A 20780-nucleotide genomic window follows, 5' to 3' on the forward strand; every position below is an offset into this window, starting at 1 on the left:
CGTTTCCAAGACAACGTCTCGGCCCCGTCGGCTGCCGTAGGAGCCTTTCAATCAGGAAGGTCCAGCACACCTGTGTTTTCAGGGCCTGGGCGACGACTTTAGCACCAGACACCAGCGTCTCGCGTCCGTCGCTGCTTTCTGCCAAGTTACTTTCCGACATCTTCCACCTGAAGTTCGAGGCCCTCTCGCAGTGGACAGCAGGCTGACGCGAAGTCACCCAGCCAAACCAACGCCGGAGACACCAACCGTGGGGCCGCTTCTCTCAGTGAGGAGGAGGGCGACCCACCGCTTTAAACGGCGGAGAGGAGGAGGCGGGGCTGAAACCAGCCCGCTCGGGGTGAGGTGAGATGTAAACACACTCTCTCTCCTGCCACAACCTGGCCCTTTCCCCGGGCCCTCCATTCGCGGCCGGCAGAGTGTCAGGAGGAGGCGGGACTAGCTGGAGGCGGAGGCCTGTGCCGAGCAGGTGAGAGGTCGAACCGCGGAGGCCTGTCCCCTTAGTCCACCACCCGGAGCCATTTCGAGACTGCGTAAGGCGGGTGGTACTTACGCAGAGTCCGGGCGGAAGGGGGCTAGGGGCTTGGGCAGAAGGGGACGTGGCGCGCGCTCCCGGCCCCGCCCCTGGCCTCGGGGCTCTGGGGGCTGCGGGCTGGTTTCGCAAAGGCTGCTGGGATGCGGATGGCTGGTTGCTGCCGGTTGTACGGCGAGGTCGTGTTTGGGTTGCGTGGTCATTCTTCCGCGTCCCTTAAGTTCGAGGATTTGACTTACACGCTTTTTGATTTGTACGCTCATATTTTTGTGGCTTTGCAGTCCGTGAAGATTAATACCCGTCAGTTAAATCCGTAAGCGGATGTGTACTCTGCGTCGTGTCTTAGAGGAGGACACGGAATCTCCCAAGCGAGAGATAAAGTAACTTACCCAGAGCCATTGGACCAGACTGTGCTTCAGACTAACAATCTTGGGCTCTATTCACTGTTAAGCCCTTTGGCCACAGGAGATAAGAGGAGCCCCTTGAGCCTAGTTACTTTTGACCGTTATTTTCTCTAACCCTTGCCAATAACCCTCCACTCTTGTCTTTACAAAGTCAGGAAATGGGGGGTGGGTTGTGATTCTTAAAAGTCAGTCCCTCACCACAACCAGCTCCTGCAGCTGAGAACCTTTTTTTTAAAAAAAAGTTTACTGATTAAAAAAAGAAAATCAGTAGTTGATTTACAATGTGTTAATTTCTTCTGTACAGCAAAGTGATTCAGTTATACATATATATGAATTCGTTTTCTTTTCCATATTCTTTTCCATTGTGGTTTATCACAGGACGAGAACCTTTTAAAATACATTTTTGAGTGAAAAAATGGTCTTAAAATGTGTGATTTATGAGGCTATGGCCTCAGGGTCATTAGACCATCTGCTCAGTAGCAAACAAAATCGCCAATGGTAAGGAAGAATGGAACTTTAAATTTTTGACGATCTGGAGTGTTTTAAAGCAAAAAGACCAGTAATATGTGGAAAGTAAAAAAACAAGAAGAGAGAGGAGTGGGTCATGGGTAGTAAAATGAATGAAAAGCATTAGAAGTGAAAGGATTTCTAAAGACAGTGGGACCTTCCAAAAAGGTTTCCCCTCAAATTTCAAGCCCTAATGCCCACCCTGGCCCCCTTGGATATGGGGACCTAGCCTAAGGTAGTCCATCTAAGAGGGGGATTTCTTTGAAGTCTCAGAGTTCATCTAGAAAATAAATGCAGATCTTGCATTGTATTCCAGAATCTATCCATATTTTAATATAAAAGTGATCTTTTTATTGAGGTAAACATACACGTAAATGTACAGATCTTAAATGAGTTTTGACAGTTGTATATACCTATGTAACCACCACCCAAAATACAAATGACATTTAAAAATATTTACCTGTCAAATAAAATTGACATTCCAGAAAGATGCACAGTGCTCTTTGTGTGGCTTTGAATAGTCCTTGGTACAGTGTCTCCTGTCCCTGTTTGAGAAGCATAGACCCTATACCTCTGTACCATGTGGGATTGTTTATATCAGTACCTGTATGACAGTTTCTATCCCCAAGCATCAGAATCACTAGGAAAGCTTTTTAAACAAACAGTTGCTTGGGCACTACCCCACATCTTCTGAATCAGCATCTTAAGACAAATTAGGCACCTGTATTTTTTTTAAAGCTGCTACCTAAATTTGATTTGCAGCCTGACTTGAGAACCACTAGCTCTGTACTCATGCTAGAGGCATGAGTTAATAATTAAATGTGTGACTGCCTGTTACCAAAAACTGTTGCTTAATTTGGATTTATGGGTTCAAGGCTGGTTTGACATCAGTAGCACAGACCATGTAGATGGCAGTTAGTCAGTTCATGTGGACTTGTGTTCAAAGAAGAACTGTGTTCTTCTGTCCCAAAAGAATCACTGACAGAATCACTCAGTATAAAGTGACAAAACTAAACTATGAATTGGAACAAATTCCCTGAATTCAGAATAACCAATTGTGCAAAGGGACAAATTCTCAACTGACTGGACTCTGCCCTTTAGCAGAGGGAGTCGGTGAGACTGTTGAAATTTGCTTCACCTTACAGCTTTGAGTTCAGGGCCCAACATTCCATGGTTCACTTGGGTCTGATGATTCAGCAAAAGTGCTGAGAGTCTCACCCCAAGATTTGCAGGCACTTGGAGCAACTGCTTTCAATCCAACGGCAATGACAGGATTCCAGGATTCTTTTGTAACTTACCCAAGGCCTTTTGTGCAGACATTGTAAGCGTTAACCACATTCTTTATTACTTTCATTGGTGGTAGGCATGGAATTTTATTTGTTTTGCCTTGTTTGTTTATTCGTGGAAAGAGGTCAAAGGAGGAGTAAGTCTAGGTTTCTTTTTAACAGAAAAGGCTAAAGTAATGATTACATGCTCTCCAGAGAGCATACTGGTTACTGTGTTTGTGGGCTCTGGACCTGAGATTATGAGGGAGATATTTGGTGGCTTTCTTACATCTGGGCGAAGAGAACATCCAGGCAACCAGTTCATTTCCTTAAAGTTGCAAAATAATACCTGGAGAAAATATACTTGCTAAAGATTTAAAATAGGCAGCTTCTATAGTAACTTCTTAGGCCCCAGAATTATGTTTTAATGGGTAAACTAACTGCTATGAGGACATAAATGATTTATGTCAAATGGCTTAGAAGTCATAACATAGTATTTCTCCATATGCAAGTACTCCTCACTCGGAGGTGGCCTGTGGCCCAGGGGTTGGTCAACCATCACATATGAAACATGGTATCAGTTTTTAAATGTTTTCTGTTTTCATTTGTTTCTTCTGTTTTGCCATCAGCTTTCATTACAGCCCCTTCCTTTAGCTTTTTTTTTTTTTAAATCTATTTATTTATTTATTGGCTGTGTTGGGTCTTTGTTGCTGTCTGAGAGCTTTCTCTAGTTATGGCAAGTGGGGGCTACTTTTCATTGCGGTGCGCGGGCTTCTCATTGCGGTGGCTTCTCTTGTTGCGGAGCATGGGCTCTAGGCACACGGGCTTCAGTAGTTGAGGCACGTGGGCTCAGTAGTTGTGGCTCGCGGGCTCTAGAGCACAGGCTCAGTAGTTGTGGCGCACAGGCTTTGTTGCTCCGTGGCATGTGGGATCTTCCCAGACCAGGGCTCGAACCCATGTCCCCTCCATTGGCAGGTAGTTTCTTAACCACTGCACCACCAGGGAAGTCCCAATATTTTTTTAAATATATTTTTTATATATTTATATATACTTAAAGATGTAATTTATGACATCTTTCAGACACATGAATAAGAACAGAGATTAACACACACCCATGTGTCCAGCGCTAGCTTAAGAAACACTTAACAGATAGAACGAAACCCCTATGTTTCCTTCCCCCATCACATCTCCTGCCCTGTGCCGTAGAGGTAACCACTATCTTGAGTTCCGTGTTTGTAATTCCCACCTGTGCCTTCTTTAGGTGATTGGCATTTAGGTTGTTTTAAGCTTTTTAGTGTTATAAACAGTTTTCTTTGAATATTCTTGCATGTCTCCTTGTGCACTTGTGTGAGTTTTTATGTATATGTATCTAGCAGTGTTATCAGAGGGTAGGTTCTTATCTCATAGCAGAAAGAGTTCAGAGATGAGACAGAGAGGTCAAGAAAGCAAAGTGAGGATTTATTTAAGAGAAAGTATGCTCTCAAGGGGAGAGCAGGCAGTCTCAGGTGAGTAGCTGCACTGAGTTTCTTCAGCAAGCTGGTTTGTGGGGCATAGAAATGAAGGGGTGGAATATTCACTGGGGAGGAAAGGGGTGGGTTCATATTCCCTGATTTTCCTCCCAGCTCCACCTTCCCAAGGGGAGGAGGGATTTCTGTCCTTATTTAGCCTTGATCAGAAGTGTCATGACATTGGTGTATGATGAGTACTTCTTATCTGTGAGGCTAATTTTATTGTAATGAGGGCATAGTGAGTGAAATGTTACGTTCAGACACTGGAGATTCCTGCCTTTCCCCACCTTTCTTTGTCTCCAGGACACTTACCACCCCCCAAATGTGTAGTTTCCTGTCAGTCTGGAGGTTCCTGCTTTTCTTTGTCTGCCCAAGGACCCCCATTGTTTACAAGATGTGTGGTTTCCTGCCATTTGGCCCCTGCCCCTCCTTCTCTGCTCCTATCTAGCTAACTGCCTGCTTTAACAGGGGTGGGTCATCAATTTTACTAGATATTACCAAATTGGTCTCAAAAGTTATTGTACCAATTTATACCCCTAACTTCTGTATATAAGAACTCCCCTTTCTCTGCACCCTCAATTGTGGAATTTAAAATTTTTTGCCAATTTGATGGTTGTGAAATGGATTTTCATTTCCATTTCTCTGACTACTAATGAAGATATCTAGGTATAGATTATATAGTTATATATTTGGATTTACCATTGGGATTTCTGCTGTGAATTACCTGTTTATATTTTTTATCCTTTATTGGATTGTTTATCTTTTTCTTATTTATCTGTACATGTTCTTTATATATTCTGGATACTTATTCTTCGTCTTTTAACTTTGTTACTTTTGAGGTACAAAATTTTGTGTTTTTTCGGTGTGTGGTCACAACTGACAATTTTGTTTTTCAGCTGTGGCATGCGGCTTGTGGGATCTTAGTTCCCCAACCAGGAATTGAACCCACGTCCCGTGCAGTAGAAGTGTGGAGTCCTAACCACTAGACCACCAGGGAATTCCCACAACTGACAATTCTTTTCCTTTATTTTATACTCTTTGTATCTTGCTTGAAAAAACTTTCCCTAAACTGAGGTTATATGGAGTTTTTTTTCTATATTTTCATTAAAAAGTTTAGTTTTTTTTAATATTTAAGCCTCTTGGTCTACCTGAAATTGATTTATATATATGATGAGAAGTAGCAATCCAGGTTTTTTTTCCATATAATATATATATCAATTAGATTTTGATGTGTAATTAACCACTCTAAAACTCAGTGACCTAAAACAACCACCATTTATTTAATTTATAATCCTGTGAGGCTGGGCTCAGCTGGGCTTCTTCATGTGTCTGTGATCAGTTGCTAGTCAGCTAGGTCACTCTGCCACTGGAAGTTGACCCTGGGTCCCCAACGGTGGCAGGCTTATCCCCACTGTGCCGTATATCTTTCATCATTCAGCAGGCTTCCCTGGGCTTCTTTTATTGGCAGCAGGTTGCAAAAGGGGACAAATCCCATGGCAGAAGCCTTTGTGTGCCCATGTTTGCTAACATCGCATTAGCCAAAGTAAGTTATAGGTAGAGCTCAGTCTCTGAGTGGGATGGCATTAATGTTACATGATAAAGGAAAATGAACACAGAGAGAGGAATAATTGCTAGCCATTTTTGTGGTCAATTTACTAAACTACCTGTTGTCCAAGCACCTTTGATGGTATAGTTCATTCTTATCCCACTGATCCATGTTATCTATCAAGTTGCCATATATGTGTGGTCTGTCTCTGGACTCTCTGTTCTTTTCCTATCCCAACACCAGTCCTACACTATCTTAATTTCTATATTTTTAAAATAAGTCTTTATTTTAGGACAAGTCCTACTTTGTTCTTTTGAAACCATCTTATCTATTGTAATTAGTTTCCTATCACTGCTGTAAAAAATTACCACAAAATGAATGGCTTAAAACAACATAAATTTATTATTTTAACAGTTCTGTAGTTCAGAAATCTGAAATGGGGTTCACTGGGATAACAGCAAGGTGTTGGCAGGAGCACGTTCCTTTCTGGAGGCTCTAGGAGAGAATCCATGCCTTTCTCCTTCTAGCTTCTAGAGGCCTCTCAAGTTCTTGACTCCATCTTCAAAGTGAGCAGTATCAGGCCAAGTCCTTCTAATGCTGCCATCCCTTCTTCTGCCTCCCTCTTTCACTCCCAAGGATGCTGGTGATTACATTAAGTTTACCGGGATAATCTCCCTATCTCAGAGTCAGCTAATTAGCAACCTTAATTCCCCTTTACCATGTAACCTAACATACTCACAGATTCTGGGGATTAGGATGTGAACATCTTTGCGGGGCCATTATTCTGCCTCTAGGTTTATTCATAGCCTTTTTCTCTTTCGTACATATTATAGAATCAGTTTCTCGAATTCCATGAAATACTCATTGGAATTACATTGTTCATAAATTAATTTGGATAGAACAATATCTTTATATTGAGTCTCTCTTGCCATGAGCATTATATATCTCTCCATTTATTTTACTCTTCCTTAATCTTTTCTTTTTTTTTTTTTTTTTTTTTTGTGGTACGCGGGCCTCTCACTGTTGTGGCCTCTCCCGTTGTGGAGCACAGGCTCCGGACGTGCAGGCTCAGCGGCCATGGCTCACGGGCCCAGCCGCTCCGCGGCATGTGGGATCTTCCCGGACCGGGGCACGAACCCGTGTCCCCTGCATTGGCAGGCGGACTCTCAACCACTGCGCCACCAGGGAAGCCCTTCCTTAATCTTTTAATTAAAATCTTTTCTTATGTTTATTTCTAAGTATCTTACTGTTTAGTTATTTGCATTTTCTAGTTTTGGGGGGGCCAGTGTATTAGAATGCAATTAATTTTCTTATGCTGGTCTTAAATTTAATTACTGTATTTTCTTATTAATTATAATTTGCTTATAGATGCTCGTGGGTTTCTTTGTAGGTAATCATATCATTAATGAAAGTTTTGTTTCTTCTTTTCCTATTCTTACATCTTTTATACTTCTTTTTCTTTTTTTAACATTCCTAAATTTATTTTATTTTTTAAAGGTTATACTCCATTTATAGTTATTATAAAATATTGGCTATATTCCCTATGTTATACAATATATCCTTGTAGCTTACTATATACATAATAGTTTGCACCTCTTAATGCCCCTTCCCTCTTCCCTCTCCCCACTGGTAACCACTAGTTTGTCCTCTACATCTCTGAGTTTTACTTCTTTTTTGTTATATTCACTAGTTTGTTGTATTTTTTAGATTCCACATATAAGTTATATCACACAGTATTTGTCTTTCTCTGACTTATTTCACTTGACATAATACTCTCCAAGTCCATCCATGTTGTTGCAAATGGCAAAACCGCATTCTTTTATATGGCTGAGTAGTATTCCATTGTGTGTGTGTATGTATGTGTGTAGGCATATACACACAGACACCACATCTTCTCTACCTGTTCATCTGTTGGACACTTAGGTTGCTTCCATATCTTAGCAACTGTAAATAGTGCTGCTGTGAACACTGGGGTGCTTGTATCTTTTTGAAATTAGCATTTTGGGGTTTTTTTAGATATATACCCAGGAGTAGAATTGCTGGGTCATATGGTCGTTTTATTTTTATTTTTTTGAGGAACCTCCCTACTGTTTTCCACAGTGACTATACCAATTAACATTCCCATCAACAGTGTACAAGGATTCCCTTTCTCCACATCCTCACCACATTTGTTATTTGTGTTCTTTTTGATGATAGCCATTCTGACAGGTGTAAAGTGATATCTTATTGTGGTTTTGATTTGCATTTTCCTGATGATTAGTGATGTTGAGCATCCTTTCATGTGTTTGTTGGCCATCTGCATTTCTTCTTTGGATATACTTCTTTTTATTATCTTATTGCACTGGCTAAGACCTCCAGTACAATATAGATAAGAAGCGCTGATAAGTCACATTTTAATTTCCTTTAATTTATTAATGTGGTGAATTAAGTTGATATACTTTCTCATATTAAATGATCCATCATTCTTGTGATAAACCCAACTTGGTCATGATGATTTTCTTCTTAGACATTGCTTAGTTAGTTTGCTTTTTTTTTTTTTTTTTGCCGTATGCGGGCCTCTCACTGTTGTGGCCTCTCCCGTTGCGGAGCACAGGCTCTGGACGTGCAGGCTCAGCGGCCATGGCTCACGGGCCCAGCCGCTCCACGGCATGTGGGATCCTCCCGGACCGGGGCACGAACCCGTGTCCCCTGCATCAGCAGGTGGACTCTCAACCACTGCGCCACCAGGGAAGCCCCCTATTTTCCTTTCTTAAACTATCCTTATCTAGCTTGGGTTTCAAGGTTATACTGTCTTTTAAAATTTTTCAGAATAGTTTGTATAAAATATGTATGTATAAATATGTTTGTATAATAAAGATACAGTATGTATCTTTCCCTTGAATGTTTGGGAGAATGCCACTGAAAAATATACCAGTATTGGTGCCTTTAGAGAATCTTTGATAATTTAATTTTTCTTTTTTTTTTTTAAGATATATTTTTTTGATGTGGACCATTTTTTTTTTTAAGTCTTTATTGAGTTTGTTACAATAGTGCTTCTGTTTTGGTTTTTTGGCCCCAAGGCATGTGGGAACTTAGCTCCCCAACCAGGGATCGAACCCGCACCCCCTGCATTGGAAGGCAAACTCCTAACCACTGGACCACCAGGGCAGTCCTGATCATTTAATTTTTCTTGGGCAATTGGTCAGCTTCATTTTTCTATCTTTTTTGGACTTAGTTTTGGTAAGTTTTATTTTCCTAGAAAATTGTGTATTTCATCCACATATCCCTTTAACATAGATTTGTTCTAGGGCATCCAATAATCAGTTCTAAAATTTTTGTTGCAATCACAGTTATGTTCCCTTTTACTTTTTTCATGTTCATGTGTGTATTTGTTTACTTTTCTCCTTGATCAGTCTTGATGGAGTCTTGTTTATTTCATTAGTCTTTTCAAAGAATCGTTTTGTATGCAAGGCTTCTTGGCAAAATGGCCACTTCAGAGCTGAGCCAGGAAATGTACACAATAAGGTTGGGACATCTTTTAAAGTTAGATTACAAAAAAGGTATCAGAAACTATTAGGGTAATGTAGGATGAGTTTCAATAATGATAATAATTGCAATGGAAAGAAATCCATGAAATATGTTTAAATCCATGAGTTCATAATACTTTTAAAAAATTGGTCACCTTCAGAAAATAATAGAGATACCAGTTTCTTATCTTGAAAACTGATTTTTAAAAGAAGGGGAGGGACTTCCCTGGTGGCGCAGTGGTTGGGAATCCACCTGCCAATGCAGGGGACACAGGTTTGAACCCTGGTCTGGCAAGATCCCACATGCTGCGGAGCAACTAAGCCCGTGTGCCACAACTAGTGAGCCTGCGCTCTAGAGCCTGGGGGCCACAACTACTGAGCCCACGTACCACAACTACTGAAGCCCACATGCCTAGAGCCCGTGCTCTGCAACAAGAGAAGCCACCACAATGAGAAGCCTGTGCACCACAAGAAAGAGTAGCCCCCACTCAGCGCAACTAGAGAAAGCCCGCGCGCAGCAACGAAGACCCAAGACAGCCAAAAACAAATAAATAAAATTAAAATAAGTAAATAAATAAATAAAAATAAAAAGAATGGGAGAGAAGCAATCCCACTCCTAGGCATATACCCGGAGAAAACCGTAATTCGAAAAGATACATGCACCCCAAAGTTCATTGCAGCACTATTTACAATAGCCAGGACATGGAAGTAACCTAAATATCCATCAACAGAGGAATGGATAAAGAAGATGTGGTACATATATACAATGGAATGTTACTCAGCCATAAAAAAGAACAAAATAGTGCCATTTGCAGCCACATGGATCAACCTAGAGATTGTCATACTGAGTGAAGTAAGTCAGATACAGAAACACAAATATCATAAGATATTGCTTATATGTGGAATCTAAAAAAAGGGTACAGATGAACTTATTTACAAAACAGAAGTAGAGTCACAGATGTAGAAAACAAACTTATGGTTACCAGGGGATAAGGGGGCAGGGATGAATTAGGAGGTTGGGATTGACATATACACACTACTATATATAAAATAGATAACTAATAAGAACCTACTGTATAGGACAGGTAACTCTACTCAGTACTCTGTGATGTCCTATATGGGAAAAGAATCTAAAAAAAGAGTGGATATATGTGTATGTATAACTGATTCACTTTGCTGTATACCAGAAACTAATACAACATTGTAAATCAACTATACTCCAATAAAAATTAAAAAAAAAAAAGAATGGGAGAGAGAATCTAGCATTTATCCTGCCTTTCCTTTATGAACTGTACCATTAGATAACCAAATAGTAGATAAAATAAAATACCTCTTTTTGAAAAGTATTCCAATTAATGAATAAAAATGAAATGATAGAATTAGGATACCAGCATTTTGCAATCCCCAATGAATAGAAAATAGTATTAAGGGTTAATGTTTTGTGCTAAGATCATAAAAAGAAAGTCAGATATAAGCCTCATGTTGAAAGAACATACTACCACCCATAGTCTTCCTAAAGGGATGGAACCTGAGTCCAGTACAATCTCTGGATTCAACTGTCGATTTGCAAGAAGTACCAAGGAAAGGGGAAAAGTTTGAATCTTACCATGTATGTGCAAGCAAAATGCGTTCTATTGGAAAATCTACAGGTAAAATGACCAGGCTTCTCCAACAGACTGATTTTAAGGAAATAAAAGGAATGGAAAAGGAACCTATAGATTAAAAGAGACTTAAAGGATATATCAATTCTTTTTAATTGGGAAGACTAAAGTATACTGCCTAAGGATATACATTAGGTGATAAAACTTTATTTATTTTTTAAAGGAAGTGATAACTATAAAAATCAGGGTAATGGTTACTTGGCCAATTATGGGTAGAATTGCCAGATTTAGAAAAACAAAATGAACAAAACAGGACACCCAGGACTCTCAGCTAAATTTGAATTTCAGGTAAATAATGAATAATTTTTCAGCGTATGTTCCAACATCCAAACTCAAACTTAACTGTGCCTCCTGTATTTTATCTGGCAAAATCTTGATTTTATTCAAGATGGTAATGCAGCTTACTCCCCAGCCTTCCTTATAGCTCGGAGTGGTCGTGAGTTCCCTTGTTGGCCAGAGGAATTTTTGTTTTTTGGGCCACGCTGCGTGGCTTGCAGGATCTTATTTCCCTGACCAGGGATGGAACCTGGGCGACGGCAGTGAAAGTGCCGAGTCCTTACCACTGGACTGCCAGGGAATTCCCTGGCCAGAGCAATTTAAATGAAGTCAGTGGGCAGGGCTTTGGGGAAAGCTGATTGAACAGATACCCTCCTACTCTTCCACGCAGCATGGCATTGGACTTGTAGCAGTCTTCTTGTGACCACGAGGTAACCCTGAAGGCGGTAGCTGCTGCATGCTGAGGACAGAGAAGCACAGAGAGGAAGATCGGGGATTCTAGATAACATCGTGGAACTTTGTTATATTTTGTTACCAGAATTTCCTCACTTCATTAGAAAAACTTTTCTTCTTTTACTATGTTCTGGTACACTGAGTAGCATTGGGATTATCTGCTCCTTTATAATTAGGAAGAATTCCTCTGGAAACTGTCTGGGCCTGCTTTGAGGGTGGAGGATGGAAAGGGAATAGTTGTATGATAACTTTGTTATTTCTTCTGTGATTGTTGGCTTGATTCAGTTTTCTCTTTTAACTGGAGTAAAATTTTGTTTTTGTTTTTGTTTTCTTTGCGGTACACAGGCCTCTCACTGTTGTGGCCTCTCCCGTTGCGGAGCACAGGCTCCAGACACGCAGGCTTAGTGGCCATGGCTCACGGGCCCAGCCGCTCCGCGGCATGTAGGATCCTCCCGGACCAGGGCACGAACCCGTGTCCCCTGCATTGGCAGGCAGACTCTCAACCACTGCGCCACCAAGGAATCCCACATCTGTGAATTTGAATCCTAAACCCACATAAGGCAACCTTTGTTATAACTTCTCAGGGGATACTTTTTCCCCCCTTCAAAACCCAAGATGAGATGTACCAGTTTCTATGTCAGATAGTTACTTTTGCTGGCAGGCAGGTGTTTATATGTTTGTCTGACATCATTATTGCATTATTGCACTGGGTATTGCATTATTATTTGGATAATATCATTATTACCCAAAGTTTGTAATTTACATTAGGATTCACTTAGTGTTATATGTACATTTTGTGGGGTTTGACAAATGTATAATGAAATGTGTCCCCCACTATAGTATCATACAGAATGGCTTCACTGCCCTAAAAATCCTCTGTGCTCCACCTGTTTAGCCCTCCCTTCTGAGCTTTTTACTGTCTCCACAGTTTTGCCTTTTCCAGAATGTCATATAGTTGAAGTCACACATATATACCCTTTTCAGATTGGCTTCTTTCACTTAGTAAAATGCATCTAAGTTTCCTCCATGTCTTTTCATGGCTTAATAGTTCCTTTCTTCTTAATGCTGAACAATATTCCATTGTTTGGATGGACCACGGTTTATCCATTCACTTACTCTCAGTTGCTTCCAAGTATTGGCACTTATGAATAAAGTGGCTGTAAACACTTACGTGCAGGTTTTTGCATGGACGTAAGTTTTCAACTCATTTGGGGAAATACAGGTGTATGGCTGCTGGATCACATGGTAAGAGAACTGTATGTTTAGGTTTTAAGGAACTACCAGTTTTTTTCCCAAAGTGGCTGTACCTTTGTATTCCCACCAGCTGTGAATGAGAGTTCATGTTGCTCCACATCCTTGCCAGCATTTGGTGTTGTCAGGGTTCTCAGTTCTCAGTTTTGGCCATTTATTAGGTGTTTAGTGGTATCTATCATTGTTTTAACTTGCAGTTTCCTAATGATACATGATGTGAAGCATCTTTTCATATGCTTATTTGTCATCTATATATCTTTGGTGAGGTGATTGTTAGATCTTTTGCGTATTTGAAATTGATTTATTTGAATTTAAGAGATCTTTTTATATTTTGAATTTAAGAATTCAAAATTGTTGAATTTAAGAGATCTTTTTATATTTTGGGTAACCATCTTTTATCTTTTGCAGATATTTTCTCCTAGTCTGTGGCTTGTCTTATTCTCTTGACATTGTCTTACACAGAGTAGAAGTTGTTGTTGTTTTTTTTGTTTTGTTTTGTTTTTAATTTGAGGTATAGTTGATTTACAATGTTGTGTTAATTTCTGGTATACAGCAAAGTGATTCAGTTATACATATGTATACATTCTTTTTCAATATGGTTTATTACAGGATATTGAGTATAGTTTCCTGTGCTATACAGAAGGACCTTGTTGTTTATCTATTTTATGTAGAGTAGTTTGTATCTGCTAATCCCAAACTCCTAATTTATCCCTCCCCTACCCCCTTTTCCCTTTGGTATTCATAAGTTTGTCTTCTATGTCTGAGTCTGTTTCATAAATAAGTTCATTTGTGTCATATTTTAGATTCCACATACAAGTGATATCATATACTATTCGTCTTTCTCTGTCTGACTTACTTCACTTAGTATGATAATCTCTAGGTCCATCCATGTTGCTGCAAACGACATTATTTCATTCTTTTTTATGGCTGAGTAGTATTCCAGTGTGTGTGTGTGTGTGTGTGTGTGTGTGTGTGTGTGTGTGTGTGTGTATGTTTGTATGTATGTATATATATGACATCTTCTTTATCCATTCATCTGTTGATGGACATTTAGGTTGCTTCCATGTTTGGCTGTTGTAAAAAGTGCTGCTATGAACATAGGAGTGCATGTATCTTTTTGAATTAGTGTTTTCTTTGGATCTATACCCAAGAAGGGATTGCTGGATCATATGGCAACTCTGTTTTTAGTTTTTTTGTGGAATCTCCATACTGTTCTCCATAGTGGCTGCACCTATTTACATTCCCACCCACAGTGTAGGAGGGTTCCCTTTTCTCCACACCCTCTCCGGCATTTATTTTTAGACTTTTTAATGATGGGCATTCTGGCCAGCGTGAGGTGATACCTTATTGCATTTCTCTAATAATTAGCAATGTTGAGCATCTTTTCACGTGCCTGTTGGCCATCTATATGTCTTCTTTGGAGAAATGTCTATTTAGATCTTCTGCCCACTTTTTGATTGAGTTATTTGGGTTTTATTGTTATTGAGTGGTATGAGCTGTTTGTATATTTTGGAAATTAAGCCCCTGTCAGTCGCATCATTTGCAAATACTTTCTCCCCGTCCATAGGTTGTCTTTTCATTGTGTTTATGGTTTCCTTTGCTGTACAAAAGCTTATGAGTTTGATTAGGTCCTGTTTATTTTTGCTTTTATTTCTATTGCCTTGGAAGACTGACCTAAAGAAACATTGGTGTGATTCACATCAGAGAATGTTTTGCGAGAGAACTCCTATGTTCTCTTCTAGGAGTTTTGTGGTGTCATGTCTTATATTTTAGTCTTAAACAATTTTGAGTTTATTTTTGTGAATGGTGTGAGGGTATGTTGTGACTTCATTGATTTACATGTGGCTGTCCAGCTTTCTTAACACCACTTGCTGAAGAGACTGACTTTTCTCCATTGTAAATTCTTGCCTCCTTTATCGAAGATTAATTGACCATAGGTGTGAAACTGCACACCTCAGATTGGGACTTGAACACAGCCAAAACCCAGATTGGGACTTGAACCCACTCTCTCTCTCTCTCTCTTTTTTTTTTTTTTTACATCTTTATTGGAATATAATTGCTTTACAATGGTGTGTTATTTTCTGCTTTATAACAAAGTGAATCAGTTATACATATGTTCCCATACATATGTTCCCATATCTCTTCCCTCTTGCGTCTCCCTCCCTCCCACCCTCCCTATCCCACCCCTCTAGGTGGTCACAGGGCACCGAGCTGATCTCCCTGTGCTATGTGGCTGCTTCCCACTAGCTATCTATTTTACGTTTGGTAGTGTATATATGTCCATGCCACTCTCTCACTTCATCCCAGCTTACCCTTCCCCCTCCCCATAGGTGGTCACAGGGCACCGAGCTGATCTCCCTGTGCTATGTGGCTGCTTCCCACTAGCTATCTATTTTACGTTTGGTAGTGTATATATGTCCATGCCACTCTCTCACTTCGTCCCAGCTTACCCTTCCCCCTCCCCATATCCTCAAGTCCATTCTCTAGTAGGTCTGTGTCTTTATTCCTGTCTTACCCCTAGGTTCTTCATGACATTTTTTTTCTTAGATTCCATATATATGTGTTAGCATACGGTATTTGTCTTTCTCTTTCTGACTTACTTCACTCGTATGACAGACTCTAGGTCCATCCACCTCATTACAAATAGCTCAATTTCATTTCTTTTTATGGCTGAGTAATATTCCATTGTATATATGTGCCACATCTTCTTTATCCATTCATCTGATGGATGGACACTTAGGTTGGATGGATGGATTCATCTGATGGACACTTAGGTTGCTTCCATGTCTGGGCTATTGTAAATAGGGCTGCAATGAACATTTTGATACATGACTCTTTTTGAATTATGGTTTTCTCAGGGTATATGCCCAGTAGTGGGATTGCTGGGTCATATGGTAGTTCTATTTGTAGTTTTTTAAGGAACCTCTATACTGTTCTCCATAGTGGCTGTTCCAATTCATATTCACACCAGCAGTGCAAGAGTGTTCCCTTTTCTCCACACCCTCTCCAGCATTTGTTGTTTGTAGGTTTTTTGATGATAGCCATTCTGACCAGTGTGAGATGATATCTCATTGTAGTTTTGATTTGCATTTCTCTAATGATTAATGATGTTGAGCATTCTTTCATGTGTTTGTTGGCAGTCTGTATATCTTCTTTGGAGAAATGTCTATTTAGGTCTTCTGCCCATTTTTGGATTGGGTTGTTTGTTTTTTTTGTTATTGAGCTGCATAAGCTGCTTATAAATTTGGGAGATTAATCCTTTGTCGGTTGCTTCATTTGCAAATATTTTCTCCCATTTCTGAGGGTTGTCTTTTGGTCTTGTTTATGGTTTCCTTTGCTGTGGAAAAGCTTTGAAGTTTCATTAGGTCCCATTTGTTTATTTTTGTTTTTATTTCCATTTCTCTGGGAGGTGGGTCAAAAAGGATCTTGCTGTGATTTATGTCATAGAGTGTTCTGCCTATGTTTTACTCTAAGAGTTTGATAGTTTCTGGCCTTACATTTAGGTCTTTAATCCATTTTGAGCTTATTTTTGTGTATGGTGTTAGGGAGTGATCTAATCTCATACTTTTACATGTAGCTGTCCAATTTTCCCAGCACCACTTACTGAAGAGGCTGTCCTTTCTCCACTGTACATTCCTGCCTCCTTTATCAAAGATAAGGTGACCATATGTGTGTGTGTTTATCTCTGGGCTTTCTATCCTGTTCCATGGATCTATCTTTCTGTTTTTGTGCCAGTACCATACTGTCTTGATTACTGTAGCTTTGTAGTATAGTCTGAAGTCAGGGAGCCTGATTCCTCCAGCTCCGTTTTTCGTTCTCAATATTGCTTTGGCTATTCGGGGTCTTTTGTGTTTCCATACAAATTGTGAAATTTTTTGTTCTAGTTCTGTGAAAAATGCCAGTGGTAGTTTGGTAGGGATTGCATTGAATCTGTAGATTGCTTTGGGTAGTAGAGTCATTTTCACAATGTTGATTCTTCCAATCCAAGAACATGGTATATCTCTCCATCTATTTGTATCATCTTTAATTTCTTTCATCAGTGTCTTATAATTTTCTGCATACAGGTCTTTTGTCTGCTTAGGTAGGTTTATTCCTAGATATTTTATTCTTTTCGTTGCAATGGTAAATGGGAGTGTTTTCTTGATTTCACTTTATTATTTATTATTAGTATATAGGAATGCCAGAGATTTCTGTGCATTAATTTTGTATCCTGCTACTTTACCAAATTCATTGATTAGCTCTAGTAGTTTTCTGGTAGCATCTTTAGGATTGAACCCACTCTCTTTTAATTGCGATCACACACCTGGTCCCAGGACTTAAGCTCAGTTTCTTTATGTCTCATCGCAGAAAGAATTCAGTGAGAGACTTTCAGTGAAAGTGATAGGTAAGAAATGGATTTATTTAAAGAGATACACATTCCATAGACAGAATATGGTCCATCTCAAAAGGCGAGAATGGCCCTGGGAGAAACACACTACACAATATGTGGGCCATCTCAGAAGGCGAGAGGCCCCAAAATATGGGGTGGTTAGTTTTTATGGGATGGGTAATTTCATAGGCTAGCAAGTGGAAGGATTACTCCAACTATTTTGGAGAAGGAGTGGGGATTTCCAGGAATTGAGCAACTGCCCACTTTTTGACCTTATATGGTTAACCTTGGAACTGTCATGGCACTGGTGGGTGTGTCATGTAGCTTATGCTAATGTATACAGTGAACATATAATTAGGCTCAAGGTCTCCTGGAAGTGGAATCTTCCTCCATCTTGGACCTAGTTGGTTCTAACCGGTTTATTTTTTATCCAATAGCTATGTCATTCTTTTACAGGTTGTATCCTGCCCCCTTCCCTCCTGTTTCAGGTGTGTGAGTTTATTTCTGGGCACAGGACAGAAGTTTTTAATTTTAATGAAGTCCAGCTTATCAGTTATTTCTTTCATGGATCATGCCTTTGGTGTTGTATCTAAGAAGTCATCACCATACTCAAGGTTATCTAGGTTCTCTCCCATGTTATCTTCTAGGAGTTTTGTAGTTTTACACTTTACATTTAGATCTGTGATCCATTTTGAGTTAATTTTTGTGAAGGGTGTATGTGATGAAATTTATAATAACAAATATATGTTTAGTATTCATCCCCATTTCTATCACAGGGCTCCTAAAACCCTTGGAATTTCCGAAGTGATAAGGGCAATATGTGTCTTCTGATATTCATAACAAGCCCCTTTCAACCACACCTGAGTTTATGTTAATGTGTTAAATTTTGGAAAGCCCCTAAGTATGGGGTCTGATTGCCAGGGTAATCAACCATGTGATTGAAGGGTTGTAATTTAGCCCCTGACCTCCTGGGAGAGGGGAGGGGATGGAGTTTGAGTTCAGTCACCAATGGCCAGTGATTTAATCAAGCATACCCAAAAAGACGGGGTTCAGAGAGCTTCTGGGTTGGTGAACATTTGGAGATACAGGGAGAGGGCACCCCTTCCCATATACCTTGCTCCTATATGCCTCTTCATCTGGCTTTTTTATCTTTATCTTTTATCATGTCTTTTTTAATTAACTGTTAATGTAAATAAATGTTTCTGAGTTCTGTAAGTTGCTCTAGCAAATTACCAAACAGGAGGAGAGGGTTGTGGGAATCTCTGTAACTAGTCAGTCAGAAGAACAGATAACCTGGATTTGCAATTATTATCTAAAGTGGGGAAGGAGTGAGCCCTTAGGCTGTGGGATCTGACACTACCTTTAAGTAGATAGTGTCAGAACTGAGTTAATTGTTTGGTGGTATTGGACAAAACACATAGGGGGTAAGATCTGTGTCTAGACTGATTTTCTTGCATGTAATGTCTACTTGTTCCAGCACTATTTGTTGAAAAGACTGTCTTTGCTTCAGTGTATTGCCTTTGCTCCTGTCAGAGATCAGTTGACTGTATTTATGTAGATCTGTTTCTGTGCTCTCTGTTTTATTTTTTTATTGATGTATTTGTTTATTCTTTTGCCAATACCACACTGACTTGATTACTGTAGTTTTATAGTAAGTCTTGAAGTTGGATAGTGTCAGTTCTCAGACTTTGTTCTTCTCCTTCAATAGTGTATTGGCTATTCTGGGTCTTTCGTTTCTCCATATAAACTTTTGAATCAGTTTATCGATATCCACAAAATAACTTGCTGGGATTTTATTTGGGATTGGATTCAATCTGTAGATCAAGTAGGGAAGAACTGACATCTTGACGATATTGATTCTTCCTCTCCATGAACATGGAATCCTTTCATTTCATTCATCAGAGTTTGGTGATTTCTCTTATAGATCTCTTACATATTTCATTAGATTTATACCTAAGTATTTCGTTTTTGGGGTGCTGATGTAAATGGTATTGTGTTTTTCATTTCAAATTCCACTTGTTAATTGCTGGTATATAGAAAAGCAATCGACTTTTTAAAAAAAATATTTATTTATTTTATTTTTGGCTGCATCGGGTCTTAGTTGCAGCATGTGGGATCTTTTGTTGCGGTTCATGGGCTTCTCTCTAGTTGTGGCACATGGGCTGCAGAGCACGTGGGCTCTGTCGTTGTGGTACACGGGCTCCAGAGCACATGGGTTCTGTAGTTGCAGCACGTGGGCTCACTAGTTGTGGCGTGTGGACTCAGTGGTTGCGGCGTGTGGGCTTAGTTGCCCCGTGGCATGTGGGATCCCAGTTCCCCAACCAGGGATCGAACCCACATCCCCTGCATTGGATCCCTGCATCCTCTTAACCACTGGACCACCAGGGAAGTCCCTAGGAAAGCAATAGACTTTTGTATATTAACATTTTATCCTGTAACCTTGCTATAATCACTTATTAGTTCCAGGAGGTTTATTTTTATCAGTTCTTTCAGATTTTCTACGTAGATAATCAGGTCATCTGCAAAGAAAGACAGGTTTATATCTTCTTTCTCAATCTGTATGTCTTTTATTTCCTTTAATTGTCTTATTGCATTAGCTAGAACTTCTAGTACAATGTTGAAAAAGAATGGCAAGAGGGAGCATCCTTGTTTTATACCTGATCTTAGTAGGAAAACTTAGTTTTTCTCACCATTAAGTATGATGCTAACTGTAGGTTTTTTGGTAGATGCTCTTGATCATGTTGAGGAAAGTCCCCCCTCTATTCCTAGTTTACTGAGAGTTTTTATCATGAAGTGTTTTGGATTTTATCAAATGCTTTTTCTTTATTTTAAATTTAATTTTATTTATTTTTTATACAGCAGATTCTTATTAGTTATCTATTTTATACATATTAGTGTATTCAAATGCTTTTTCTGCATCCAATTTTTCTTTTTTAGTCCATTGTTGTGATGGATTACACGAACTGATTTTCAAATGTTGAATCAGCCTAGCATGCCTGGAATAAATCTCATTTGGTCATGGTGTATAATCCTTTTTATAAATTATTGGATTGGATTTGCTAATATTTTGTTGAGGATTTTTGCAGTTTTATTTTCTTGTAATGTCTTTGTCTGGTTTTTGCATTAGGGTAATACCAGCCTCATAGAATGAGTTTGGAAGTACAGTTGATCCTTGAACAACACGGGTTTAAATTGCATGAGTCCACTTATACGTAGATTTTTTTTTCAATAAATACTACAGTACCACACAATCTGCAGTTGGTTGAATCCACAGATGTGGAACCTTGTGTACTGAGGGCCGGCTCTGGGACTGGAGCATCCGTGGATTTAGTATCTGCAGCAGATCCTGGAACCATGGATACCAAGGGATGACTGCATGCTCTCTGATTCTGTCTTCTAGAAGAGATTGTAAAGAATTAGTATAATTTCTTCCTTAAGTGTTTGGTAGAATTTACCAGTGAACCTATCTGGACCTGTTTTATATGTTTTGGAAGGCCTGCTGTTG

General features: G+C 39.6%; 2 protein-coding genes across 7 annotated transcripts in view; one reads left to right on the forward strand and one right to left on the reverse strand.

Moving 5' to 3' along the window:
• HACL1 (2-hydroxyacyl-CoA lyase 1) overlaps positions 1-184 on the reverse strand; it is a 45380-nt gene extending 45196 nt beyond the window's left edge. For all 3 annotated transcript variants that reach the window (XR_009519339.1, XM_060011500.1, XM_060011499.1), the window contains exon 1: positions 71-184. Coding sequence is in view for 2 of the 3 variants with exons in the window: in XM_060011500.1 (XP_059867483.1) it covers positions 71-160 (90 nt within the window). In the remaining variant the exon portion in view is untranslated. The remainder of the gene's footprint in view (positions 1-70) is intronic.
• Positions 185-248: 64 nt separating this feature from the next.
• The window catches only part of BTD (biotinidase), a 66274-nt gene continuing 45742 nt past the window's right edge, over positions 249-20780 (forward strand). Inside the window, exon 1 of one of the 4 annotated variants that reach the window (XM_060011507.1) lies at positions 249-342. Coding sequence is in view for 1 of the 4 variants with exons in the window: in XM_060011501.1 (XP_059867484.1) it covers positions 2706-2761 (56 nt within the window). In the remaining 3 variants the exon portion in view is untranslated. Of the gene's footprint in view, positions 343-364; positions 531-2449; positions 2762-20780 lie in introns of those variants that run through there. The other 3 variants (XM_060011503.1, XM_060011506.1, XM_060011501.1) reach the window with 3 other exon arrangements.

The sequence above is a fragment of the Delphinus delphis genome, chromosome 4 (assembly GCF_949987515.2).
Source record: "Delphinus delphis chromosome 4, mDelDel1.2, whole genome shotgun sequence".
NCBI classification, from domain to species: Eukaryota; Metazoa; Chordata; class Mammalia; order Artiodactyla; family Delphinidae; genus Delphinus; species Delphinus delphis.